General features: G+C 35.5%; 3 protein-coding genes across 3 annotated transcripts; 2 read left to right on the forward strand and 1 right to left on the reverse strand.

Annotated features, from left to right (window-relative positions):
• The first annotated feature begins 4,970 nt into the window (after window positions 1-4,970).
• On the forward strand, window positions 4,971-8,259 carry LOC143529710 (homeobox protein knotted-1-like LET6). Its single transcript, XM_077025442.1, has 4 exons — window positions 4,971-5,600; window positions 6,202-6,496; window positions 7,606-7,853; window positions 7,951-8,259. Exons 1-4 carry the CDS (start codon window positions 5,244-5,246, stop codon window positions 8,152-8,154), a joined length of 1,104 nt encoding a protein of 367 aa, XP_076881557.1. The 5' UTR covers window positions 4,971-5,243; the 3' UTR covers window positions 8,155-8,259.
• Window positions 8,260-10,284: 2,025 nt separating this feature from the next.
• LOC143529700 (subtilisin-like protease SBT2.4) lies at window positions 10,285-18,124 on the forward strand. The gene is made up of 7 exons (XM_077025435.1): window positions 10,285-10,293; window positions 10,842-11,023; window positions 12,098-12,646; window positions 12,803-12,898; window positions 15,275-15,344; window positions 15,696-16,866; window positions 17,712-18,124. Exons 1-7 carry the CDS (start codon window positions 10,285-10,287, stop codon window positions 18,122-18,124), a joined length of 2,490 nt encoding a protein of 829 aa, XP_076881550.1.
• Window positions 18,125-21,138: 3,014 nt separating this feature from the next.
• Window positions 21,139-26,157, reverse strand: LOC143529731 (protein STRUBBELIG-RECEPTOR FAMILY 8-like). Its single transcript, XM_077025458.1, has 16 exons — window positions 26,022-26,157; window positions 25,017-25,149; window positions 24,856-24,927; window positions 24,699-24,764; window positions 24,531-24,602; window positions 24,369-24,440; window positions 24,219-24,290; window positions 24,071-24,136; window positions 23,925-23,990; window positions 23,528-23,841; window positions 23,182-23,432; window positions 22,824-23,095; window positions 22,619-22,754; window positions 21,917-22,056; window positions 21,685-21,841; window positions 21,139-21,589 (listed from the first exon to the last, which is right to left on the reverse strand). The coding sequence occupies exons 1-16, from the start codon at window positions 26,104-26,106 to the stop codon at window positions 21,437-21,439; spliced, it is 2,127 nt and encodes a 708-aa protein (XP_076881573.1). The 5' UTR covers window positions 26,107-26,157; the 3' UTR covers window positions 21,139-21,436.
• Window positions 26,158-27,960: the final 1,803 nt, after the last annotated feature.

The raw sequence follows: 27,960 nt of genomic DNA on the forward strand, positions 1-27,960 counted from the left end.
AACTAAATATATCCATTGCTTCCAAACGCCTTCAATGAGATTGGCTAAGTTGAGATTAGAAAAAGCAAGTTAGTTTTCCATTTTAGCAATAGTATTCCAAGTACATGGTTGATTATTAGAATAAGGGAGAATATACCAAGATCTATCGGAAGAGTGTAACGACTTCACCACCTTTCTTCATAAAGCAGCGGTTCAGCCTTAAATCTCCACCACCAGTTGGTTAGAAGGGCTATATTAGTGTCTCTAATTGTAGTAAGACCCAAACCTCCCGCCTCTTTGGGTCAAGTAACCCGATTCCAACTAACTTAACAAAATAACTTTTATCTTCATTTTTTATTATTATCTTTTTACTCGTAGAGCAAAGGAATATGCCATTTCGATAATGGTAACTGAACCAAAATTCTTATCAACGTGAAATCAGGTTTATATTTAACTAGGTAAAAAAACCTACCATGATGTGATGGCGTGGATTAGAATTGGTTAGGTTAGTTACGATAACGACACTAAACACAAATTAACAAATGCACATTTTTCTAATTCTCAAAAGGCGTGCAGAGTGTAGATGTCACAGCCCGACCCTTTACCCCAGATGGGATCCGCGAACGTGAGCAGTGGTACCGGTGTGGATTAAGATATATAGCAACGGAAAAATTTATCGGGACCGTAGTTAGAAAAAGGTTTTAGAGTTCAACACACCGTGATTTTTGGATTGTCGGAACCTATCTCGGAACATTTTTTCGGTGTATTTCGGATTGTCGACGAAGTAATCTTCCATTAGAACTTTGTGACCTTTTTCGCGATTAAAATCCACTTATCTTGTTTTAGATGTGCCAGTGTCTTCTTCTTCTTTGGCTTGTCGGGCAAGATCATAGAGAAATGGGATACTACTATCATTGGAGAATTCTTCGTCGTAATTGTCGGGTGGAATATATACGGAAAGAAATTTCAAATTTATTTTTATGGTCAAGATAGAGTGGGTATAAAATTTATAAAGAAGAGTAGGTGTAAAATTGATTTGAGTTGAGTATAAAATATGTTAAGTTTGTTTGGTTATTTATAAAGAAAAAAAAAACTAGCCTTTAAAACGGCTAGTCAACAACTCAATTCATAAAAAAAAAACAATTGGGGTATACTACCCTTGAGAAGCACCCTTTGGTGAGCTTTGGGTCCTTGGTGGCGGTGTTCACCACAGGGTATACTACTCTTGTCAAGGTACCCGAGTATCACATCCTCCACCCTAATCATTCTTCAAATTTCCAGTCCTTAAATATCAAAGGTCTTTCTTTTTTATACACAACTTATGATTGAGTATTTAATGACCTCCGCATACACACATATGTATTGTGAATAAACAGGTGATATTGTGTTGTGATTTCCGTCTTTGATTCACGAAACAATGCGTGATTAATTACATATGCTCGAACGTATATTGATTTTTTTGCCAACTAATTACCACACCGAAGTGAAATTTGATGATGACACACGAATGCAAAACTGAAACACAATAATTTATTGGATGGCATCCAACTTAATTAAGTTCTGATAGAAAATTTGTGTGATACACAAGCTAGTAAAAGTAAATACACAATCACAATATCACGTAGGTCATGATGATCTTGTAAGAGATTTATATATACATGATCGTAGAGCTATAACAGTAATAGGAAAATGATTGTTTTCATATTTTCTATGATTATTTTCATATATTCTCCAAACATTAAACAATAGAAATTTAAATGTCCATTAAGTTGATGCAAACTCAAATCAGATTCCAAATTTTGTTTTCAAAAGCTCTAACCAAAGTATCTATGACAAACTCAAATCAGTAATACAAACCCATGATTTATATAGTCCATAAAAAACCTTTTTTTTCTTTTGAAAAGCTCGACAAAGAACTTTATAATATCCAAATTATTTTTTTTCTAAGATTCTTTTTTTACCTGGTGTACAAATCCAGTTCAGTTTCTTCTAGATAAGCAGCCATCTTTTTCCCTATTTTACGCATAGCGACTTTCGATACCAATCTTCTCCAAATGGCCCCCACTGCGATGGGTCTAATTCCATTGTCAGGTTTCAACACGGTGGTCAACGGTGCCGAAGCAATGAACTCCGCTAGAACTTTAGGACAAAGCCCCCCAAGCCACAAGTTGACAACATCAATGATGGCCTTTAAGAGCCCGGAGGCAGTTGGAGACCCCTGGCCACAGAAAGCGTCTAAAATATGTTGGGCCCGCAAATCATCCCTCCCACAAGATGTATCTTTCGGGAAGGTTTTAATACATTCCAGCACACAATCACTGTCCACCTGCAAGGCTGGTTCCGATGGCACGACGGAGGTCATGGTCGGGGGGTCCACCACAGGATGTTTATCTATCAATGTATCCCCCCAGCAGGCGCGACCCCAGATGAACACATGACTTTGATCGCCGCTGTGTAATGGCCATCCGCTACCTTCCGGAGGCGCTGTTTGATATTGCCCCCTCCCTTTTCTTTATGTTGGCAATCTCTCATCACAGGAAGTTCAAGGAGCGGCAACACCAACTCTTCTAAACCTGCCCCATCTTTCCAAACAGCCAAAGCCCGCATAATGGAGCTACATTGAAGCGATTTCCTGTTACCGGACCTTCGTTCCTGCCTAGTAGCCGGTTTGACAACACGTAACGTGCAACGAGGCAACAAAAAAAGTTTAACCCAAGCCTCAATAGACCCCGGGGCATCCACCACTTTACGGAGTCCCCATGACAAGGCTTGGGCAAAAGCCATGCGACACGCGGACGGGATACTCTTGACGGTAGCAATAGGAATGGCGAGGATGCGCTCAAGGAGAGCGACATCTACCACAAACGTCTCAGACAGACCACTCCCAAGTTCCACCTTCGAATCGCGGGGTTGAGGGATCCCCACAATAAAATCAAAGTTGCCTCCTGCACGTGGGGTGCATTTAACCTCTTCTTTTCCGTGCCGACAAGGCCTATTAAATGCATGCAGGGCCATGCACTCCCCGCATAACCAGTTCTCAAGCAAACGCAAGGTTTCGACAACGTCATTGTAGAGTTCCAAGTCCGAAGCAAGACGCTCCTTTAACTGATCTCTCCTTTCCTTTACATTGAAATGATCCCGCTGGAAATGCATGAGTAGCCTAGAGTAGCCCTTGTACCCCGGGATACCATCTTTGCAAAAATGAAAATTTTTAAAGGGGCAATGCCTAATCCCCGTGCCCGAGCTAGGACCCGGCTCTCCACCACAGGCCCTCATAAATCACTTAAGAAATCAAAAACTTTTTTTTGTTTTTGGAAACAAGGGAAATTAAAATAAAATTTGGTGTTGGCATTTAATCAAACACCTAGCGTGCATTACTAGCGAAACCTCCAAACTAATGCCAATCATAACAAATCGCCCAGAAAATGAAATGCTAGAAGACCCAATAAGCAAGAACCGAGAAAGGTGATGACGGTGGCAAAATAAGGGTGGAGCGGTGAGGTAGATATGGGGGGTAACGGCAGTGGCGGTGGTGGGTGAGAGGCAGAGGTGGAGAGGGAAGGTTACGGTGGTGGGTTACGGTGGATCTGTGAGGCGGAGATGGAGGTGGTGGGTAAGGGAGGTGGTGGAGTGAAGGGTTACGGTGGAGGTGGTGGGTTAGGGTGGTTTTCCGGCAGTGGCTTGTCTAATTTTTAAAAAAATTGAAAAAACCGAACCAATTGATGGTAATAAAGATTTTCAAGATGATAAGGAATAATCTAAACTTTGAAGATAAATAAAATGAATGAAGATTGAGACTAAACTTATAATGCTTTTTAATTAAGAACTTTGTTGAATTTTAAACTTTATTTTGAAACTTTGTATTTGTATGGTTCTTTCCATCTAACACGTGCCTATTTTTGTTTTTTGAATTCAATATATATGTGGTACTATAATACGTTCTTATACAAGCTTAAAATATGCATTTTCATTTTAATTTTTTTTTTGCAATGTTTACACATAACTGAAAAATAAAAACAAAAATAACTGAAATCGAAACTAAAAATAATCGAAAAACCGGACAGTTTGTATATTCAAATAACTGAAATACTTCGGTTTTGGTTTGGGTTTCGTCTAATAACCGAACCTAACCGAACCTAACCATGCTCAGCCCTATCTTATTGGTATATAGTTGTCTATATACACACATACAAACACACACTTCATGCTTTGTATATGCATCTGTTGGGTGTTTTTATACCGAGAGTTTCTCTGAAAACAACCTCTCTGATTTCATGTGGGTCTCATCAAATTACTGAGTTTCACCTTATTTTGTTTTTATATTTCAATGGTATTTTAGTTAAGTGGTGAAAATTACCTATATGCTCATTACATGCCTCACACGTGCTTCCAATTAACAAAAAAAATGCATAAAACTCAAAGGGACTAAAAGGGAGATTTTTTCTAATAAAAAAATATAGGGAGTGAAAATGAAATTTTTTTTAAAAGACTCAATCCGAGCCTAAGCTCATACAAGTTTATAGTTATCTTTATATATTTTGAGAAAACCTTAGTCTAAACTCGGCTCGCATGCTGTACAGTGTGAAATTAATACATAGACGTTGAAAAGAGGCAAGACTTAAAAATATACAAGGCTAGACGGGCTTAACGAGCTTCCAATGCAAGGCTTGAGCTCGGGCTCGATAATTACTAAATGAGCTTTATTTGAGGCTCGAGCTTGGCTCGAGTTCAAAAAAGCTCGATTCATTCATTCATCCGAGCTCGAGTAGCTCACCAACTGCTCGACTCGTGATCACTCAACCAAAACCAGATAGATCTTATGTGTGCTTTAGTGGGTTTGGGGTGGCCACTGGAAAAACAAAATAAATATTTATTATATTCCTTAAAAACATATATATTTATAAAAAAAAAACCTGCTACCATTTCAGAACCAAACTGATTTCTCAATATGCAACACAAAATACATACATATATATGATAGGTACATTTTCATGTAATTCACTTTTTATTACACAGTTTTATCTACTTTTTGAAAGATCAATAGTTGGCCTTATGTTTATTTAGGATTTTCAGTAAAAAAGGTTAAAAACACCACTTTTGTAAGCTTAAATCTCGGGAGAACACTCTCTCTCTCATCATGTAAGCCAAACCTCACCTCTCTCTCTCTAGAATATACATACATATACACGTACCTCCCCATACTTGTGATACATATCTTTACAAACAGTAAGTTTAGTCCCCAAAAAAAAAGTTTTGAGAGAGAGATGGAGAGTGGTGGAGATGGAGGTGGTACTTCTTCATGTTTGATAAGTTTTGGAGACACCAACAACTTAAATAGCAGCAGTAATAGAAATAACAATAACAATAATAATAATAACAATAACAACATTGGATCACTGTGTCTTCCAGCTTCAACTCAACCTGGTCCATATAACACCACCACCAACAACAATAACCTAATTTACTCTTCTTCTATGATGCTTCAAGACAACAACATTAATATCAATGATCATGGAGTAGGTTTAGGTTTCATGAACCACCCCTCTTCTTCTGTTAAAGCTAAGATCATGTCTCATCCTCATTACCCTCGTCTTTTATCAGCTTATCTCAACTGCCAAAAGGTCTCTCTCTCTCTCTCTAGATCTATATTATTATTTCACATTTTTTACAAGAAATGAAATCTAAGAGCCAAGTCAATCAAGAATCAAGATTATGAATCTTGTGACAAGTGAAGTGACTATGTTTTCAGGGGGTTTGTGTGTTTTATTACTACTGCTTCATTTAGTAGTGTAGTAGAAGAAACCCGGAGGTGGGATTGGATTTCTTGATTTGTGTGTTTTCTATATGTGACATCATTTATTTGTCATTTCTTCATTTGGCACCTAAATATAATCTCTTCAAGAGAATTAATTTCAAGAAACCATACAATGCAAAAAACAAATAAAAGAAATATGATATTTCATCTTAAAATCATGTATTTTTGTGTTATTATTGAAAATTTTTTTGAAAGAATTAGATATAGGAGCTAATGAAGTTAAAAAAAAACTTAATTTGGAGACGATTATTCATTATTCTTATTTTTGGATTCGTAATAGGAATAGTAAGGTTAATATTAGCGGGATCAAGTGAATGAAAAATCCACTTTTATATATGTAACTCCTTTTTAATTTTGGTTAGGTATTTTATAATACAATTTTCTTGATGTTTAAATAAAAAAAACAGATAGGAGCACCACCTGAAGTTGTGGAAAGACTAGAGGAAGCTTGTAGAGCATCGGTAGTAGCCGCAATGTCCGGTCGGTCAGGATGTGCTGGTACTAGTGATGGTGGTGGTGGTGGAATGAATAATATGACAATTATTGGACAAGATCCAGCTCTTGATCAATTCATGGAAGCATATTGTGAGATGCTCATTAAATATGAACAAGAACTATCAAAACCCTTTAAAGAAGCCATGGTTTTTCTCTCAAGAATTGAATCACAATTCAGAGCCATCTCAATTTCTACTTCAGATTCTGGTGCATCTTTCTCTCTCTAGATCTCTCTTCTTTGTTCTAGTAATAATAAACAAGATTAATTAAACTTGATTTTATATAAAAGTTGTAAAATAAAATATTATTATTATCTTAAAACTTTTTTTTTCAAATGGCAATGACCAAAAAGAATAGTATTTAAGTGTTTTTATCAAATCTTGTGTAAACACATCTTCCAAGAATTGACAAATAGTTCACCTACAGTTCTAAATCATAATTCTTGTGAAAGTTTCTTTAATTTCTTCTATTGTTCAACATTTTCCTATAAGTTACATGAAACATCTTTGGACATATGAAGGCTCATGAATGATCTATCTTATGACCCTATGGTGCTTGCTATGTTTGATCCACATGCATCATGCATGTGTAATGTAAACATTTGTAGGGGGAGGACCCTAAGTATCTATGTGTATGGACTATTATGATGAATTGTTCACTCCACCTTGGAAGCTTTGCACTGTTTTACTAGTGAAATAGACTGTACTAGTTTCCAGTTTTTCACCCCTCATATGTTGATATACTCAAGTACATTTATGTCTCTTTTCTTGGCAAAATCAGGTTAAATTACATTCTTTTTTTTACCCTGTTATGTTTTTTTTGTTTTAATTAACATAAGTGTTTTTTTTTTTTTTTTGCATTTCCATCCCCAAAAGAGCAAAATCTGTATTTGTTTTTGGTTCTGAGTCCTTTGATTAAACTATTTTGATCACAGAATGGGTAGAGAAAGTAAGGGTTCTAGTGATGAGCTAATACAACTCAATCTCATATCTGATATTAGTATGGCTTAAGCAACCATTTAAGGTTCTTTGTCATTTTTATAGAAGACCCCCATACTGAATAAAACAATATGCTATGAATGTAATATCTTCATCATTATCATCACCGTACTCAGTATATCCCACCAATAGCAAAGCTATGATAGGGTCTGAGGAGAGTAAGATGTAGACAGCCTTACTCTACCCCATAGGGATAGAGAGGCTGCTTCCGGTTAAAGAAACTAATTTCTTATGCATCAAAATAACTGTGTTATAGCATTTTCGAGGACTAATTTTGTGCCTAAATTCATTTCTGTAATAATTTGATGTAAAAATCAGCTGGTGGTGAAGGAGGTATGGACAAAAATGGATCATCTGATGAAGAGGTAGATGTGAATAACAATCTGGTAGATCCTCAAGCGGAAGATCGAGAATTGAAGGGTCAGCTGTTGCGCAAATATAGCGGTTATTTAGGTAGTCTCAAGCAAGAGTTCATGAAGAAGCGAAAGAAAGGGAAGTTACCGAAAGAGGCTCGCCAACAATTGCTTGACTGGTGGACTAGGCATTACAAATGGCCATACCCTTCGGTAATTATGTTTGTACCATAACTAGGAGTTTTATTAGGACTCTTTTATAATTAAACTAGTTGTGTCCTTATATATAGTTGATTAATAATACGTACAGGAGGCTCAAAAGCTGGCACTTGCTGAATCCACTGGACTACACCAGAAGCAAATAAACAACTGGTTCATAAACCAAAGGAAACGACACTGGAAGCCGTCCGAAGACATGCAGTTTGTGGTAATGGATGCTGCTCACCCTCACTATTTCATGGAGAACATGAACATCCTTGGGAACCCTTATCCGATGGACGTTTCGCTTCTCTAGGTTTATCAAAAATAAATGCAATTAATGTGTGTGAGCAAAATGATCGGTCTGCGTATGAACACGATTGAACGGATAAGGATTTTACATGTTTGCCAACTGTTGGTTGTTATGCCTCTTGGTTCTAATGTTTCTCCTTTGTCCTTAGAACTTGATTTATTAATCTAGACTTTGTTATGTAACTTATGTGCTTACTGCCAGTAGTAATGTATTTCATGTTTAGCTTGCCTATGTTGACATTGAATGTTGAATAACTACTTTAATACAAGTATAAGTTCTTAAAGAGAAATAGTACTTGTATCAAGAATTACATACGATTTGTAAAATGTGGACATAATTGAACCATTCATTAAGTATTCGAAAGGTTATTTGTTCAACTTCATTAATAACTAACAAACATAAACACATATATTTTTTTCAATGTTAATGAATATGAATACAAGTGTCGTCCGTAAATTAATGTTAATTTGTTTATGTATATTCAATTATGTTTCATCTATAGCCGTTGAGTTTGTTTATATATATCCTTTTGTAATTTTTTTTGTTAAATAAGCATTTATATTTATTAACTATTATTAACATAATTTTCAAACCTATTTAATTTTCATATTATAGAACTTTTTATATAGGAGAATCACAATCTTTTATACTTCAAATATTTTTTTTTCTACTCTTTTAAGTTGTTGAGAGAATACATTCTCTTTTGGGACAATGTGTCATTCATTATGTGGCGGAGCCAAAAACTTTTTTCTATGGGTTTGGAATTTTTGATGCTTGATTTTTTCCGGTGTCGAAGTTTTCGCGCCCGAATGAGTCGGGTTGGGTTGATCATTCGGTTAGATAAATAAAATGCAATATAACTATCATATTAAAAATATATCATTAACATTCAATAAAATACGAAGTCATTAAATATACAAATATTGCATATTATAACTTTTTCTTACGTGTTTTCATGTTTTGAAAAATATCTCTAATCGCGACTTTGAAAAAGAATTCATTCTCAATACAACAAATACAAACATCCTTTATATAATCGTCACCCAAATGATTATGCAAATCCGACTTCACATGCTTCATTGAAGAAAAACAACTCTCAAACGATAGACCAACAGGTATTGGTTGTTGGCGATGGTTGAAACCTTGAAGCGAACGGCGAAGAAAAAAGTTGATCGGTTGCTGAGTCGATGGCCGATGTTTTTATTTGCTTATTAACTAAACTTTTTATAATCAATGGATTCGAATATACTTTTTTAAAACAATAATAGGTTCGCTCGCCGAAAAAGAATTGGTCGCTCGTTAATTTAACAATATAGGTTATATATAAACCGGGTTCGGCCGAAGACCGAACCCGGTGGTGATAGTGTGGCTCCGCCACTGAAAGGGACTTCTATGATGAAGGGGTATTCAAGAGGATTTTTGTGGATAATTTTCCAACAAGAGAACTTCTCATTTTATAGGGAAAATTCAATCTTTTTTTTTAATATATTTAACTCGAAAGCTCATAATAATTTCTAGATAAAATTCTCATGCCTTGTTTTAAATTACTTGTTAGACGGTCTTCAACGCGGGTAAAAGAAGCCCACCGGTGATGATATGGAGGCCCTTCCCACATGTTGCATTTGAGGTATCCATGTACAATCCATAGCTCCTGCCCTTAGGTTATATCTGGTCGCTTTCCATTTTTTTTCTCTCACACGTAGTATTTAATAGATATAGTATGGGCTACATGTGGGAAATATGTATATTGTCGAGTTGTGGTAAAATGGGTTTGTGAGAGAATAAGTGGAAGCTAATGTGGCATTTTGACTAGGCATACATGTGAGAATGATAGGTATTGTAGCGTTGGGATAACTGAGTGTGTGGAAAGCATGAGAGGAAAGCCGAAACGACATACTAACTACTACTGCATGTTGGAAGGATGGGTTTTAGTGTAGCAAATAATCTAATTATACTGAGATTTTTTCTTGAGTGTTTTGCTTGAGCATGTCTTCTTCTCATGATAAGATTGTACTCTTTTGGATAATGCATTATTGTGACGACAATATTGATGATATTATTAATCTTAGTATCTATAATTTACGAGTTTTTTTGTTTAAATCAATTTTATGTAATTGGAAATCTTAATGTACAATGGACCAGGTTTATGGTGACTGAGCCCCCCCCCCCCCCCCCCCAAAAGAAAGAAAAAAAAACCAACACAAACACCACGACAGGCAGGGAAACAAAATCCAAGTTTCGCCACTAGTTAGAACATACATTTACATTCATGTATAAGGTTCACAGTCTTTTCCCATATCAGCACATAGTACGTGCTCATTCCATATATAATAACTAACTAGAGAGTACCTAGGTAATATTGTTTAAACATTACCGTTTCGTTTGTTGGGAATACTCATTTCCTAAAATATCTGGAACTAAAGTTGAAAGAAAAATAATATATATAGCAAATGCAACTACAATTTCATATACTTCACAACTAATTAAAATAAGTTATTAAGTTGAATTAATTAATCTATGACTCGACCTTCTTCACAAGAAACATGAACATAAAATGCGTTTTTAATCATCACAACGCAACCGTTACACAAAAAAAAGGCAGCTGATTAGCAACCTTTTTTTTCACATTAAAAACAAGTTAACTATTTATTTCTTTATTATTATCATCACCATCAACTATCTTCCTTGAGTTAACCATGGTGGTTTCTCAACATTTTCGACTTGTTGTTCTCCTTTTGTTTTGCACCATATGTTTTGGAGAAGAACGAGATATATACTTAGTGATGGTGGAAGGTGATCCACCGGTTGCGTTTTTACAAGATGGCCCTGGTTCCCTTCAATCCGACGAAAAGCTTGATTCCGATCAATCAAGGTGCTAATTATCATCATTTTATATATATCATACTCTATAAATCTTTGTTAATGCTTGGTGTTTAGTTAATCAATTAATATGTATAGCTTGCATAGGAAAAAAAACTATTTTTCAAAAATGGTTAACGAACGTAGTTTGTTAGCTTGAAATCAATGATAACACCAACAGTTCCGAATCTGAATAACCGGGCTAGTTCGGTTTTGAAAACACTGATTAAAACCGTCAACTTTTTGAAGATTAGTTCGTTATTATTTTTCTATATATATTCGGGAGTCTGGTTTTGAAACCCTACTCAATATATTGCTTTGAACAAAAATAAGTAAATAGATTGAAATTCTTTAATAATAAATGTGAAGATATTAGTAAATCAAAAAAATATAATCTCATATTTGACCTTTTATTTTATTTATTTTTTATTATGCATATGTTGATATCCAAGTCTGTTACCAATGATATTTTGATAACATTTTTAGAAAATCATTAATCATATTTATAAAAATGTTTTATGGATATACAACACATAATAAAGCTTTAAAAAATTGAACAAAATATCTGATTGACCGGTCAATATCGACAAAATGTTCATTTGCTAACCATTACCATTAATATTCACCTTAAAATTCCTCAACCCGATTACCTTTTAATTCTTCCTCGAAGGAATGTTTAACTACCACTTGTCCAAAAATCTCGCTGAAAGGCGAAAAAATATCTCTTTTAATTATTTCTCGAAGCTAGGAATGTTTAACTACCACTTTTCCAAAAATCTCGTTGGAAGGTGAAAAATCTCATTGGAAGCCAATAATCTCCTCGGACGGCAGGATAAATTCTCATTGAACACCAAATAAATCTCGTCATGATTCAAAATAATCTCGCCATAAATAATCACGTCGGCTCCAACAAATTTTTTTAAACAAGCACGCAATAGTTTTATTACCATGACAGATTCTGATTTATTAAACATTCTGTCATGTGATAATTAAAAAGTTACCTGGTCAAATGAACATTTTGTCGTATTTACCAATGAAATGGACATTTTGATCACTACCTCTTCCCTAAAACTTGTGTTATTCTCCTATATTTTGGTAGTGAAATATTAAAGGCTCGTCATGCAAAGTACTTGGAAGACTTCCATGATCAACTTCTACAAACCACTTTAGAAGAAGGAGCTTACAAGAAGCTTTATAGCTTCAACCACATTGTGAATGCCTTTTCTGTCCATACTACCCCTACTCAAGCCAACAAGTTAAACAAGTCACCACATGTTAAGTTCATTGAAAAAGATAGAGGAGCTAAAATGATGACAACCCATAGCCCCAAGTTGTTAGGCTTGCCACAACGAGTTTGGCGTGCACGAAGAGGACCGAGGAACGCTGGACAAGGGATTGTGATCGGTTTTGTTGACACGGGTATTAATCCAGTTCACCCGAGCTTTGAATATAACTCGAGGGATGGTAACATCACTAGGTTTCCGAGTGTTTGTCAGGAGGGGCCTATGTTTCCTGCGAGTTCATGCAATGGGAAGATAATATCGGCTCGGTTCTTTTCGGCTGGGGCAGAAGCAAGAGGCAATCTTAATGCTTCTGTTGATATATTGTCTCCCTATGATGCTGTTGGACATGGCAGGTAAAATGTTTACGTATTATGTTCATTAATTAATATTTGTAAAATTACCTTTTGTACCCTTATATTATAATATTTTAAATATAAAAGGTAGACATATATTTTTGCTAAGCATATGTGAAATGTTTCATAAGATGACTAGAATGGTTTATTTTTCAGTCATGTGGCATCAACTGCTGCTGGAAATTATGGGGTTCCAGTGATTGTCAATGGGTTCAACTATGGACGAGCCAGTGGGATGGCGCCATGTGCACGGTAAAAAGTTAAATATTCTTAGGGGTGTTCATAGATTCTGGTTAGTCGATGGTTTGAAGAACCTTTTATCGAACCAAAACTGAACTGAACCATATTCAAATAGTTTAAAACCGAATTCGAAACAATACACTTTATTTCTACAAAACTTATATAACCAAATTCAAATAGTTTAGCCATTGTTTGTTATTTGGCTTATTTGGATTTGGCTAAATAAGATTTTACTAAAACAATAATTAAATGAATTGTACTAAATGACAAAAGACTAAACTTATATAACCATTGTTAGTTATTCGTTTTATTTTGGTTGTTCAGTTTGAAGTGAATTCTGGTCTTATGAAACCGAAAACTAAATTACCAATTCAGTTTCGTATTTTCAATTTAATCGGTTTCAACAGAATATCAACATGTAGGGGTGTTCAAAGTTGGATATCCGAACTTCGAATATCCGGACATTTCGGATAGTGGATTTTAGTTTCACTATCCGAATCTGAATCAGAAATTTCGGATATCCGAAATTATCGGATAGTGAACCGGATATATCCGAAATCTAAAAAAATAACAATTATAAAAAAAATTAAAAATCCATTTTTAAAATTATTCGGATATCCGAAATATCCAAAAATTTATCCGAACTATCCGAAAATTATCCGAAATATCTGAAAAACTATCCGGATAATGAAATGTCCAAAAAATTATCAGAAAAATCAAAAAAGTATCCAAAATATCCGAAAAATGATCTGAAATATCCAAAAATTATCCGAAATTTATATATTAGTATTTAGTATATAATAAATAAATAAATAAATATATTTCGGATAGTTGGAATATCCGAACTATCCGGAAATTTTCAAAATCACTATCCGAATCCGAAAGTTCGGATATCCGAGATATGGATATCCAAATTTTCGGATAATTCAGATTCGGATTTTTGGATATTTGAATACGGATTCACATTCAGATTAGGATTTTTTTAGGGAGAATTCTGAAAATAGTCCTTTCTAGGAGAGAGAATTTGAAAATTGTTTAAAACTTTTTGAATTCCCAAAATAGTCCTCCGAAATCTATCTCCCACGTGAGATTGGGATTCGTGACGTGAGTTTTGGTTGACGAATCACAAAAGGACACATGTAAAGTTGAAGATAAACTTTAAGCGAAATCTGTCTCGGCTGATAGTTTTGTAGTCAAAATAGTCCTCTGGAAAACCATAGGTTTGGAATGAAAATTGTCCGTCACGTGAGGTTTTAAACTCATCGGTTTCCGCGTTTTTTTGAAATTCATCTTCTTAGACGCATTTCAAATTAATTTCGTCTACTACGTGAAATTTCAAAAAAGATGGAAAACAAAACGATACTTTTTCAGTGAACTTAGTTTTGTTAGTTGATTTTCAAAAAAAATTAAAAAAACAATAATTTCCCAACGAATTTAATCTCCTTAGATGATTTTTATAAAAATTTTAAAAATATGGCAAGTGTTAAGAATGTGGGTGGTGGTGGTGGATGATGGCGGTGGGTGGTGGTGGTGGATGATGGCGGTGGGTGGTGGTGGTGGTGGGCGGTGGGCGGTGGTGGATGATGGCGGTGGGCGGTGGGCGTGATGGTGGTGGATGATGGCGGTGGGCAGTGGTGGTTGATGATGGTGGTGGATGGTGGTGATGGTGGTGGATGATGGCGGTGGGCAGTGGTGGTGGTGGGCGGTGGGCGGTGGTGGATGATGGCGGTGGGCGTGATGGTGGTGGATGATGGTGGTGGGCAGTGGTGGTTGATGATGGACGTGGGTGGTGGTGGTGGTTATGATGGCGGTGGGTGGTGAATGATGGCCGTGGGTGGATAAATTTACTTTTTCTAATATCTATTCTTTTTATGCAAGAACAGATAAGTTTCATCAAAAAACCATCGAATTAAATACTTTGTAACAAAATCAATCTTTTCTGACAACACGTCTTTTATGCAAAAATAGACGAAATTCATTTGAAATGCGTCCGAGGAGATGCATTTCAAAAAAACGCGAAAATCATCTTTTTTGAAACCTCACGTGACGGACAACTTTCATTCCAAACCTGTGGTTTTCCAGAAGACTATTTTGACTACAAAACTATTAGCCGAGACAGATTTCACTTAAAGTTTATCTTCAACTTTACACGTGTCCTTTTGTGATTCGTCAACCAAAACTCACGTCACGATCCCAATCTCACGTGGAAGATAGATTTCGGAGGACTATTTTTAGAATTCAAAAAATTTTAAACTATTTTCAAAATCCCTCTCCTAAAAAGGACTATTTTCAGAATTCTCCCATTTTTTTAACACCCAACCCCTTAACCTTGTACCTTCTACATTGTCATAATACATTTGACTTACGTGTGAGATCATTTTGACTCAGAATTGCTGTTTACAAAGCCATATATCCAACTATGGGAACCCAAGCAGATGTACTTGCAGCAATTGATCAAGTAAGAATCACCCCCACCCACCTACTTATGACTTATGCTTACCAACAAACTTATAATATTTACCATTATAGGTTTAGATAAAATACAAATTAAATTAACATGTCTAATTTATATACAACATAGTGTAATTATAGTGATAATTGTGATAACTGTTAAATTAATGTGATAACTGTGAGAATCAAGTAGTCTAATTATATATACAACATATTGTAATTATAGTATAGTGTAATATACAACATACTTGTATATATAATTACATTACCTGATTCTTACAATTGTATATATAATTACACTATTTGATTCTTACAGTCAGCACATTAATTTAATTTGTACGTTAACTTTCCGTTACAGGCAATAGAAGATGGAGTTGACATCTTAACACTCTCCATAGGTCCAGATGAGCCATCAAACAAAAAACTCACCATGCTAAGCATGTTTGACATATTCATGTTATTCGCACGCAAAGCCGGCGTATTAGTGGTTCAAGCAGCTGGCAACCGCGGTCCAGACCCATACACCGTCGCCTCATACAGCCCATGGGCCGTAGGCGTAGCTGCCTGCAACACAGACCGAGCCTACCCGGGCACTCTAGTCCTCGGAAACGGCCAAAAACTCGAAGGGATTGGCTTATCCACACCAAGTTCGCTTAGCCGGTTTTTTCAGTCTAAACTAGTTTTAGCTAAAGACGCAATCTTAACAACCGGAGATTTCCCAAAAACACCCGAGTTCGTCGACGAATGCCAGCATCTGGAGGCGCTAGACCCCGTTATTGTACACCGAAGCATTGTGGTATGCATGTTTTCATCAGGGTTTTTGAATGGGACTTCATCTATACCCGAGATCATGAACACGGCTAAAACGTTGGGATTTACGGGTTTCGTGTTCCTTGCAAATCCTAAACTAGGCGATTTCATAGCGGATTCTTACCCGTTCGCTATTCCGGGTATAATGATACCCAAAGTTAGTGATGCACAAATAATATTAGACTACTATGAAAAACAAACACATAGAAATAATAATAATAACAACATTGTGACAGCGTTTAATGCGCGTGCGGCGATCGGTGAAGGAAGGGTTGCTAATTATAACGAGAAGTATCCGATCGTTACAAGGTATTCATCAAGAGGACCAAACATTATCAACGTCGAAAAAACGCCATTTGATTTATTAAAGCCTGATATTATAGCACCTGGTCATAACATTTGGGCTGCATGGAGTCCAATGAGTGTCAAGACTCCGATTCTTTCGGGTTATAACTTTGGATTGGTGTCGGGAACTAGTATGGCGGCCCCGCATATTGCGGGGATTGCTGCGTTGATTAAGCAACGGTATCCTTCGTGGTCGCCTTCGATGATAGCTTCTGCAATGGCGACTACTGCGAGTGTTTATGATAACCGGGGGCAGCCGATAATGGCCCAGGGACAGGGAATTTATAGCTTGCAACGGTCTACGCATTTTGATCATGGTGCGGGTCTGGTTAGACCCGCACAAGCTATTGATCCAGGGCTCGTTTTTACGTCAGGTATGACTGTTTTTTACGAGGACGTCACCGAGATCGTGAAAAGTTTTTAGGCCTTGGATGATAAAAAGGTTGAACCTTTTAGTAAAAGTGTTTTTATATCGGATTTAAACAATTAAAATTTTAAATTGGCTTAATTGGGCTGTGCAATTTATTTTATTTTTTTAAATAAAAAATGGGTTTTTAATTAGGTAATTGGGTTTAAATTTTATAATACAGATTTTTCGTATATTTAATAATTTCGGGACTGCGTGGGTGATCGTGTCAAGGATGGTCCCCTCCACGCCCCTCCCCAGTGCCAGCTCGACCTAATGTTTGAAAAGGAAACAACCCGAAAAAAGATTTAAAACGCTCAAAATTAGTACGTTTGTAAACATGCCAAACCCGAGCGGTGGTAAGCTCGCTCGGTTGACTCATTTAAATAATTAAGGCCCGAATTTAAATATTTACACAAAGTTATAGCATATCATACGTCCAATTTTTTTTATTTTATGAATTATTATTTTAAAATAAACAAACAAGCAGACGTATCTAGCAAGATACGACTCATAACGAAAGCTACTATTAGTGCTGCAGCTTTCATTGAGACTCCCAACTCTATAGATAAATAATACATTTTGTGAATTTAAAAAATATGTTTTTTTTGTTGATATCAATTGATAAAAAATACAAAATTTTAAAAATAAACAAGTTGACTCGAGCTTTTTACAAGCTGAACTCGACACAACATCTTATCTCTTTAAGATAAATGAGCCGAGCCAGAACCCAAGCTAACTCGGCTCATTTAAAACCTTAACGTCATGTACTCATGTGCTCATATAATGTGTACTAACTTGATTATGTAACAGAATTCGAGGACTACATGAGTTTCTTATGCTCGGTACCAAACACTGATCCAGAAGTCATCAAGACCTCAATAGGTGAAACGTGTGCGCATGCTTTTAACAAACCATCGGACCTAAACACGCCTTCACTAACCATTTCATCACTCACGGGAACACGGTTAGTAAGGAGAACTGTCAAGAACGTTGCTAACGAGCTAGAGACGTACATGTGTGCAGTGTTTCCGCCTACTGGGGTGGCGGTGGCAGTGAATCCACCATGGTTCACCATAGCTCCAATGAGTACACAAGATTTGGAAGTCATACTTAATGTTACACAAGTACAAGACTCATTTAGACATGGTGAGATTGTGTTAACAGGAAGTTTGAAACATGTTGTGAGGATACCCCTCTCTATATTCCCTGTCTCGGTTTCCTAGCTGTATCAACTCAAATATGTTATGATTTATTAACGCGGCGCATTTGGTCCAATGGTATCCTGGTGTGTTATAAGGTCTTTTTGTCGTTTAGAGGTCAAGGATTTGAATACCTAGTGGACATTGGTGTAAGATTATTAACCGTAAATTAGACCATCATTAAAAAATAAAATAATATAAGTTATCATTTTTATTAATAAGCAGAAGGTATTACTTTTACAATGGTACCTAATGACATCTACAACAATAAACAAATTCCAACCGTTGACACATCAAATTCCAAATTTTTCTAAAAAACCTAACTTTTCTTTCTCAACAAACCCCATTAAATTATATTAAACATGTGTTTATATTATATATACCTATATATATGTGTGTGTGTGAGAGAGAGAGAGGGAGATTGCCACATCAGCAATTTGTTGCAGGTTTGCAGCAACAAACTTCCCAAGACAAACTTGGCTCCACAACGGTGAGGTTAGTAATGTTGTTGTCCATTGCAGGGCCGCCTCTTCATCTGGACCTCGGGAAATGGTGCATGTTGTAGATGCTCTAAGAGGTGTGAAACGAGTGAACTACGTATGAATTGATGTGGCCATAAGCAATTTCGTACATGGAAAACCACACCCACCATTCTTGACTTTGTGAAGGTATGGGTTCAATGGTCATGGACCGTTGGACCCTCTTTTGTTTTAGAAATATTTAAAATTATTGTTTACTACTTTATTTTTTCAAAATATAACCCAACTTCTAAAAAAGAGTAAACACATCATCCAATATTTTTTAAAAGTGGATCCCCTAAATTCACTATTTGGTCATTCGATGACATAGCACCGATTATTTTTGGAACACTCGATTTCGTGGTACTAGAGTGTTTAAAATATGAAGTCGAAAGCTCTACTAGGAAGACTCGATGATCACTCCCTTTGCAAAGAGGGCGTGAAGCCACCAACGAGGGCGTGGTTACCGTTTACTTCGTCAAAGACTTTAGATCGAATCCGAACTAGTATCACCCAAACCGATTTGGATCGGTTTACATCCAATTTCAAATCATGATTCAGCTTAGATGTACACTTCTATCTCATTTTTTTTCTCCTAGTTTTTAGTTATATCAACAAAAGTTACTTCAATTTTTTGATGACCCACTTATAGACCAGAGTCCCAGACTGCTAGAGTCCACTGGAGGCCCATGCCCATATGCTCCAGCACCTTAACTAAGTGTCTTTATACGATTGATAGAAAGCCCATTAAGCCAAAAATTTAATTTTTTGCAAGAATCAATAGAATAGATTAACACCATTAACACTTGAATTGATATTTTAACATTCCTGTATGAGTTTGAGTTTATTGGGCTAAAAATGTTGGGCAACAAGGACGAGAACACCCCCCCCCTCTCGGGCGATAAGCCTTCGGTGATATTTTGCAAGAGGGGAGACATGTATTTGTCGTCGGTGAACTATAATTGACTCACGGCAAGCCTTCGGTAGAGGTGCACAAATCGGGTATTAGAAAAACCCGGGTTTGGGTATGATCGGGTATTGAAAAATCAGGTATTAGCAATACCCGTGTCGGGTTCGGGTAATGCCTCTAAAACCATACCCTATGTATCTGGTTCGGGTCGGGTATAGAACCGGGTATTTGAATACCCTATTTCCGGGTATTGAAAAAACCATATTTTCGGGTTTTTTCCGGGTATTTTTCGGGTATAGATTAGAATTTTTTAGGGGTTGCACTTTTTAAGGGTATTTTCCAGTTATTTTTCGGGTATGGATCGAGTATTTGAAAACCCCGGTTCCGAGTATGGAACCGGTTCGGGTTTTCGGGTACTAAAATGCATATCCTATCTGTACCCTACGGTAGGGTCGGGTACGGTTCGGGTATTAAAAACCCGGGTATAAAAACCGGTTCCAGGTTTTTTTCGGGTCCGGTTCCGATTTCCAGTTTTTTGTGCACCTTCGGGACGATTTTTGGGCTACAACACCGCCCCCGAGCTACATATCCTGAAGAACAACGTTAGTCATTTAGATAAAAATTAAATTTCATGATTACTAAAACTACAACAAACATAATTAAAACTCACGATGAGCTCAATCCAACTTTAAATTCCCTTTAGAAATTGTGTGCTTCAAAAGTTGAGTAATAAATTACTAAAAAGAGGTATTTATTTTATTATATATTACATTACAAAAGAATACAAATTATTATAAAGGTTTCGTTTTTTAGAGTATATAAATATAGTTTAAAATTGCCTGTGACCAAAAAGAAACAAAATGTAGATGCCTGACTGTGTATATATGATCTTTTGCTTTATTTATGTAAAGTCACTTCACATTATTATGAATCATTTGTATTCAACCTTTTGTTATTTTGCAATTCCAAACTTATTTTTATGGAAATGATAACTTCATGGTGTTGATAGAGACCTAACCAAAAGTTGCTAAAAACTTCTAAACACTATGATATGATATAGGTTAAGTATATACCATCCCTTGTTTACATAATAAAACTTTTTAACGTTTGAAACTACCCCAGTATCCAAGTAAGCTTTCCTGAGACGGGATGTCAACCATACATACTGATTTTACGATACAAATCTGACTCATCAAGGAGAAAACCAATTACTGTTGGGAACCCCCCTTGAGTCGAGTTTCAAACTTATGACCATAAGATCTCAAACTTTAACCATCACTCTCGTACCATTAAACCAGAAGACCAATTGCTTTTCCTATATAATTAACTTGACTATCATAAAAATAGCATTTCAATAAATAATTATTAAAAATGTAACAGAATGTTTAAAGATATAAACAAGCAATAAAGATATCATCATGCCTCATTTCCTTTATGTCAATAGGGTATATAATAGAACCACATGGTGGAGCATGAGAAATTTGTTTTCAAGAAAAAAAAAAAAGTTTGGTGAGATCTAGAAAATGATGATATTGTAGTAAAGAATTATTTAATAAAAGTTATACTACCACTAAAAATAATCTAGCCCAAAAATTGATAAAAAAAATAAAAATAAAATAAACACAAAATCATTTATAATGCCACAAATATCTTGGATGATACATTGAAAAATAATAAAGTAGAACTGAAAAAAGTCAAAAAAAAAAAAAAAAGTCTTTTCTCTCATACAAATACATAACCTGTCATCTGTATAAATATTTACCTTAACATGGAACTTCAAGTGACAAGATTTTGATGGAATAATATACAATTATAAATACTCCATATCTTTTTAATTCAACATCATCAAAGTTGAGTCTTTGACCTTGCATATATATGCGAAAACCGCAGGGTCATAATTTAGATATATTAATATGACATCTCGTACGCCTCATGATCTGGTGTTTTATATATGAATCCCGAGTCATCACTGGGTCGCCTCTTGACCACACTTGCCCTTTGCATCAGCCGAACCAATGCTTGCACGACTTCAGACATTGGAGGTCGGAACTCCGGTTCAGGCTATATGCATACATACAACACCAAAAACATCATGCTAAACACTTTTCTTTATTATTTAATATTAGAAATGTAGAAACCAAATTTCGCAAGTTTACCTGAACACAAAGTGCGATGATGTCAGCAAAGAGAGATAAAGATTTAGCGGGATACATGCCATTCAATGTAGGATCAACCATTTTTGCTAATGAATCAATGTCATGTAGTTGAGGGGTGGCCCATCGTACAAGCGATTGTTCAGATCGCGGTCTTGAACTACAAATATATCAGAAAACAAAATAATTCAAAAAAAGTCAAAAATAATATAAGCATCATTAACTAACGGCTTACCTATCGAGTGGCTTCCGACCGGTCAAAAGCTCCAACATTACAACTCCAAAGCTATAAACATCACTTTTTACGGTGTATATGCCCGACAACGCGAATTCAGGGGCACTATAACCAAATGAGCCAACTAACTGTGTCGCCACCTGTACAAATTTCAACAAACTTACTCAAATACCTATATTATGACACTAGGTTTTATCACCCGTATTACGAGGGTTGTATTCATTTTTTGTTTCTGGTATTTTTTTATTTTTTTGGATTTTAATTTTATTTATTGTAAGGAAGTTAATAATATTAACTTCAGGTTTGATGATGAAAGTGTTTCACAAATAAATAAGATGTTATAACCCGTTTAAAAGCTATCTGGGTTTGATGAGACCCATGACCTGCTTATTTTGTTCACTATAAAATTATTTCTTAGTTATAAATAATATCTATATTTTTTATAAAAAAAAAGATATTTTTTAGTGTATCCCTATTTTATAGGATTTTCATATCAAATATTTTTGGTGAGATTAAATTTTAATATGATTATGACCCGCTTAAGGGTTATCTGAGTTGGTGAAACCCATATCCGTGAATTCAGGTTAAATGCATGAGAAACCTTCATTTACAAATAAAACAATCTGGTGACTTGAGAGGATTTTTAAAGGTTTCGTTAATACATATTTAAGATACGGCATGTGACAGATGTATCAAACTTACCTCTCGCTCGGTGTTGGGTGTAAGCGCGGCTAAACCGCAGTCTGATAAATGAGGATTCAACTCTTCGTCGAGTAAAATATTAGCCGACTTTAGGTTTCTATGTACCACGGAAGGTAAACAAACTTCATGCAAATATCTGTCGAAAAAAGGCTTCTGTTAAATAAAAAAACAATTAAAGAAATTTCAAATACTTATTGTGACGTACTCTAGAGCTCGAGCGGTCCCGAGTGCAACCCTAACGCGCGCATTCCATGTCAAGGTTTTGCTACTGTCATCAGCAAAATGAAGCACGTCTTGCAAGCTTCCGTTTGCAATGTAATCATAAACCAAAAGACGTTGACCATGCTCTACACAATATCCAGCTAACGGAACTATGTTCGGGTGTCTTAAGCGTGACATGTTTGCAACAGCTTCAACAAAATCATCTTCTTCTTGAAGTGATAATGCCGAATTATCTATCTTCTTAACCGCCATCATCTAACACAAAATAACAAGTCTATAAAGTATAAACTATAAACACAACGTTAACCGATTCGTTTTGACAATACGAGAAATTCAGTTACCTTTCCGTTCGGGAATTCGGCTTTGTAAACACGACCTAATGAACCTTCACCGATAATATTATCTTGAGCGAAACTGTTTGTTGCGGTTTGAAGAGCTGCAACTGTATACGAGCTAGTGGTTATAGGTGATCTCACTCTTTTTGTAGATCCGGTTTTCCCATTCTCGAATGTAGAGTTTTCGGTCGGTGGAAGCTTCATATCAACTATGCTGGCTGTCGGTTTTACCCTCTGTTCTTGCATTTCTGCATTAACTGCACAACACATGAAACATACATTATTATTACTCGTCATGTATAAAAGTATGTTATAATATTTTCCTATAAGTTTGAACCGAACCGAACCGAACCTTTCTCGCTAATGACTGGAGGGTTTACTATGGAATTTCTAGGGGTATTCTGCGTCTTTTTCCCTTTACGAAGGCAGAAAAGAAGTACAAGCATTACGAAAAGTATGACGAATCCAGAACCCAAACTTATGCCTAAAATAGTCCCAATGCTCAACTTCTTTCCACTGCTGGTATTCGATGATGGCGTGCCAGACCCCGTATGTGTGCGTGACGGTGGAGAACGGGTGCGGTTATTACGAGCTTTACCGGGAGGAGGAGCGGTGTATGGCGGTGGAGGTGGAGCCGGGCCGTTATCAAACGAATTTCCATCATATCTGTTTCAAATAAAAAGACAAAATAAATGCATATGATAAGTTAAAAGTTAAAAACTCGTATAAATGTCACATAATTGCTTTACTTGAAAGCAGGAACAGAAAGAAGCTCCTTTGGTATCCATCCACTGAAACGGTTGTTTGCTATATTCCTGTTGTACAAATAAACGCGTAACGCATAAGACAACCGCCATATAACAAGATGACAGCAATACACGAGTATTTGACTTACACATCGGTCAAAGGCAGACCAGCTAGCGAATTCAAAGAACCTGTTAATTGATTGTTCTGCACGTGACTGCGAGAAGCAAAAGCATCATTACAGTTAATGACAGACTGAAAGAATATTTTTAGCAAAAAATTGTAATATTTATACTTACAACGTAGAAATACTTGACAGTGAACTGATTGAATTTGGTAGATCACCTGTGAAGTTATTATACGAGAGATCCCTGCATCAATACAAGAATGTAACTTTTATCCGAAAATATAAATTACGAAAGCGTAGCAAACAAAAGATTAAAACTTACAAGGTGGTGAGGCTAGTAAGATTATTGAATATGTCTCCAATATTCTGAGAAAGCATATTGTGACTAAGGTTCCTGAAAGCCAACACATATAGGGATTAAGCATCGTTTTAACTTTTATTAGCAAGATGAAAGAGTGTCACTTTATTATGGTATGACTCTTACACGTAATTCAAATTAAACATCAATGAAACGGAGTATGGAAGATTTCCAGTTATATTGTTGTTTGCAAGCTTTCTGCAATGTTGAAATTCGAAAATGCATATTAGCATCAGATCGACGGAATAATAATAATAAGAAGAATAAGAAAGATATACTAAGATTGAATAATACAGGCTAGTAAGATTCGGCGGTAGCTGATACGGAAACGCGTCATGAATATTGTTTCCACTCAAGTCCCTAAAACAGAACCCGTAAAGGCAGATCAGACATTCATAAAATGATAATCTTGTGGACTAATTTTAATGAAGTTAAAAAATGTTAATCTCACAATGTTTTCAGTGACGTGAGGCCCGACAACATGTATCCCAAAGTCCCTTCAATCCCTAAATCAGGAAGTTCACTGTGGAGCCAAAAACGATGAATCCAATTAGGCGATTAACTATTAACACGAATATTCGATCATTAAACGAAACGAGTGTTCAAACTCACATGGAAACAACAGCAGAGCCTTCACAGGTAACCCCTCTCCACGACTCGCCGCACGGGTTACCATTATTAGGTTTCCAATTTGTTAGCTGTGCAGCATTGTTCAAAGAAGTATACAAAACCTGCAGTGCTTGAACTGCAACCAAACAAACACTATTTAACCTAGGAATGTGCCAAGTGAAGTTCAGTGCAACCTTGGGCAAAAAATCGAACCAAAAACCAAAGTTTCGGTTTTTTGTTTTTTTTTTTCCTTCAAAATCGTTCGGTTTCAGGATCAATTCAGTTTTCGGTTTTTTTTAATTTATTTTTTTGGAATTGGGCCTAATATTTTAAATTAATAATAATTAGATAATCGTACATTTTCGCCTAGAATATTAAGAGCTAACAAAAAATACCTACATTTAAAATGATTTAATTCTTTCAAAACCGTTCGGTTTCGGGATCAATTCAGTTTTGGATTCGGTTTTCGATTTCTTTAATTTACTTTTTTGAAATTGAGCCTAATACTTTAAAATAATAATAATAATAATAATAATAATAATAATAATAATAATTAATAGAATATCGTACATTTTCGCCTAGACTATTAAGAGCTAACAAAAGATACCTACATTTAAAACGATTTAATCTTATCCAAATCAACAAAACATAACCGCTTAACATTAAAAATAAAACAAATATCCAAGTTTACAAAACATAAACGATTCAACAAATCAGTTTATTGGCTCGGTCCGATTTTTTCGGTTTTTCAAGAAACACAAAACCGAACCGTCGGTTTCCAATTCGGCTTGGTTTTTCCGGATTTCCGCACACCCCTAATTAAACCACATTTAGGCATTTATATATTTTAACATAAAATGATTAAAATCCTAAACCCAATATCTGATATACAAAATCTGTCACATATAAAAGTATAAAGCTTTAAAATTTAAGCTAACATTCAAACTTTAAAAGCCAAAAGCAGCAATAAAAAACATATAAATATAAAGATTGAACATTTGGGGTTACCGTCAGTGGGATCAGTAGTGGAGTGAACAAAAGTGAAGGAAACAAAGATGGCTGCAAGTATAATTAGAAGGTGATTTGTGTCCATTGTGAGGTGAATTTAGACGGTGGTGTTTGAAGAAGACATACAGTAAAGAGATTCGAAGGTTAGTTTGCAGAGTAATGAATAATAATAATAATAATAATAATAATAATAATAATGGGGTAGGAGAAACGCACAGGGAAGGTGTCGGCGAACAACTCTAAAGTGTTGTTTTTTATTAATATTAATATTAATGTTTCATTTGTAAAAGCAGTTTAATTAACAAAAGATTCACATTAAGACTGCAATTATTATTAACAAAAGATTAACATGTAGTATGACTGGTATTAATGGTGTTATTATTAATGGAAAAGTAAAATGTAAGGTGACATTAGACCAAGCGTAGTCGGAACATTATCCAGGCGTTATGGGTTAAAACGTCGGAGGCACACCGCCCACCCCACCCCCCCGGCATTATGGCTTAAATTTTTTTGGGCTTTTTGTACATAACGCGGGTGGAAGGTTAAAAAAATAATAAAATAATAAAGTTATGGCTTTATGGAGGCTTTATGACTACACATTATTTTTGTATAAAATCATAACTCTGAGTGGGCGCCACGTGTCGCATAATGCATGTGGGTGGGGTTTTATGACTACACATGGTCTTAAGAAAAAGAAAAATTGTTTGGAACTAGGGATGAGCGTTTTTTATACGGAATTGATTGGTACACGTACCGGTATCGAACCATTACTGAATTTGGTATTGTCGGTATCGAACCGATACCAAGTTTTGAGTTTTCAGTACCGGTACGGTATTGGTATTTCCCGAATTTTGCACGAAATACCGGTATAGTACCGATACCAAATATTTCTGAATTTCGGGATCGGGCGAGCTCATCCTTATTTGAAACTATAAACTGTCCATCATATTTGAGTGAGTTAAACTTAGAAGGATTGTCAATCGTTTATATTGATTTTGACGTTTTATGTCTAACTTAATTAGAAACACACATCAAGGAAGAAACCCACTAAACCCATTGAGTCAGGTTTCGAACCTAAGACCATAAGATCTCTAACCTTAATCATCATCCTTATGTAATTCGCTCAAAATGGTAGATGCCATTAAGTCGGGTATCGATAACTTCAAGCTCATGTTCGATTGTAGAAACCAAGTCTTATATGCGGCTTAATAATCATGAGACATCTGACATACTCGTTAGTTTGTTAAAACTTTAACTGAAGATTCTATAATATATTTCTTCCTATTTTAATATTTGTATAACTTTATTACCTATATAATTTAAAATTAAAACCTATAAGTTAATGAATTAGTAGATTATTCTATTATGGAGAAAAATAATAAACATAAATGAAATGTTTACAACTATAGTTTGTTTAAATGGATATGTATGTTTCGAATACTCGTATCGAGTATCATCCAATATCATATATATGTCTTATACACGTATGTTTTTTTACAAACTAACCCTATACTTGGTCTCATACCCGAATATCTGTCATGCATATTTCGGATTTCAGTTTTCCATATCACCTATAACTGTAAAATGGCAATTGTCATGTGAAAATTGAATGAATATGAGACATGAATAAAAAATAAACTATAATTGCCAGTTGTTGGAATGGATTATGAAATATATTACGTTTTTTATATTTTTATTATGCATTATTAAATATTAAATAGTTTATAATTTGTTGGGAATTTAAATTTCTTTGGTTATGTAATTAAAATTATGGGGAATCTCCATTGATAAAGTTGGTTTTAAATTGTGCATATGAATGAAGTACGAAGCAATCCATCTTTTCAGGTGGCTTTCCATGTCTGTCCAACATTTTCATATTGCTTCCATGTGATTGATCAAATTTCTCTTTAACCCAAAGGTTTTGAAAATTGCATTTTGC

Source organism: Bidens hawaiensis, unplaced genomic scaffold, assembly GCF_021521415.1.
Source record: "Bidens hawaiensis isolate Kalapana, Puna unplaced genomic scaffold, B.hawaiensis_p1.1 tig00008655_1, whole genome shotgun sequence".
Lineage (NCBI taxonomy): Eukaryota > Viridiplantae > Streptophyta > Magnoliopsida > Asterales > Asteraceae > Bidens > Bidens hawaiensis.

Bases quoted from the DNA above. Each gene is read 5' to 3' on its own strand.
- LOC143529700 (XM_077025435.1), top strand. The intron at 12,647-12,802 runs GTAAAATGTTTA...TTTATTTTTCAG, and splicing joins GATGCTGTTGGACATGGCAG to TCATGTGGCATCAACTGCTG. The intron at 16,867-17,711 runs GTATGACTGTTT...ATTATGTAACAG, and splicing joins AGGGCTCGTTTTTACGTCAG to AATTCGAGGACTACATGAGT.
- LOC143529731 (XM_077025458.1), bottom strand. From the start codon at position 26,106: ATGGACACAAATCACCTTCTAATTATACTTGCAGCCATCTTTGTTTCC. The intron at 24,928-25,016 runs GTGAGTTTGAAC...TTGGCTCCACAG, and splicing joins GGCTCTGCTGTTGTTTCCAT to TGAACTTCCTGATTTAGGGA. The intron at 24,603-24,698 runs GTATTATTCAAT...TCAACATTGCAG, and splicing joins CCGCCGAATCTTACTAGCCT to AAAGCTTGCAAACAACAATA.
- LOC143529710 (XM_077025442.1), top strand. From the start codon at position 5,244: ATGGAGAGTGGTGGAGATGGAGGTGGTACTTCTTCATGTTTGATAAGT. The intron at 5,601-6,201 runs GTCTCTCTCTCT...TAAAAAAAACAG, and splicing joins CTTATCTCAACTGCCAAAAG to ATAGGAGCACCACCTGAAGT. The intron at 7,854-7,950 runs GTAATTATGTTT...TAATACGTACAG, and splicing joins ACAAATGGCCATACCCTTCG to GAGGCTCAAAAGCTGGCACT.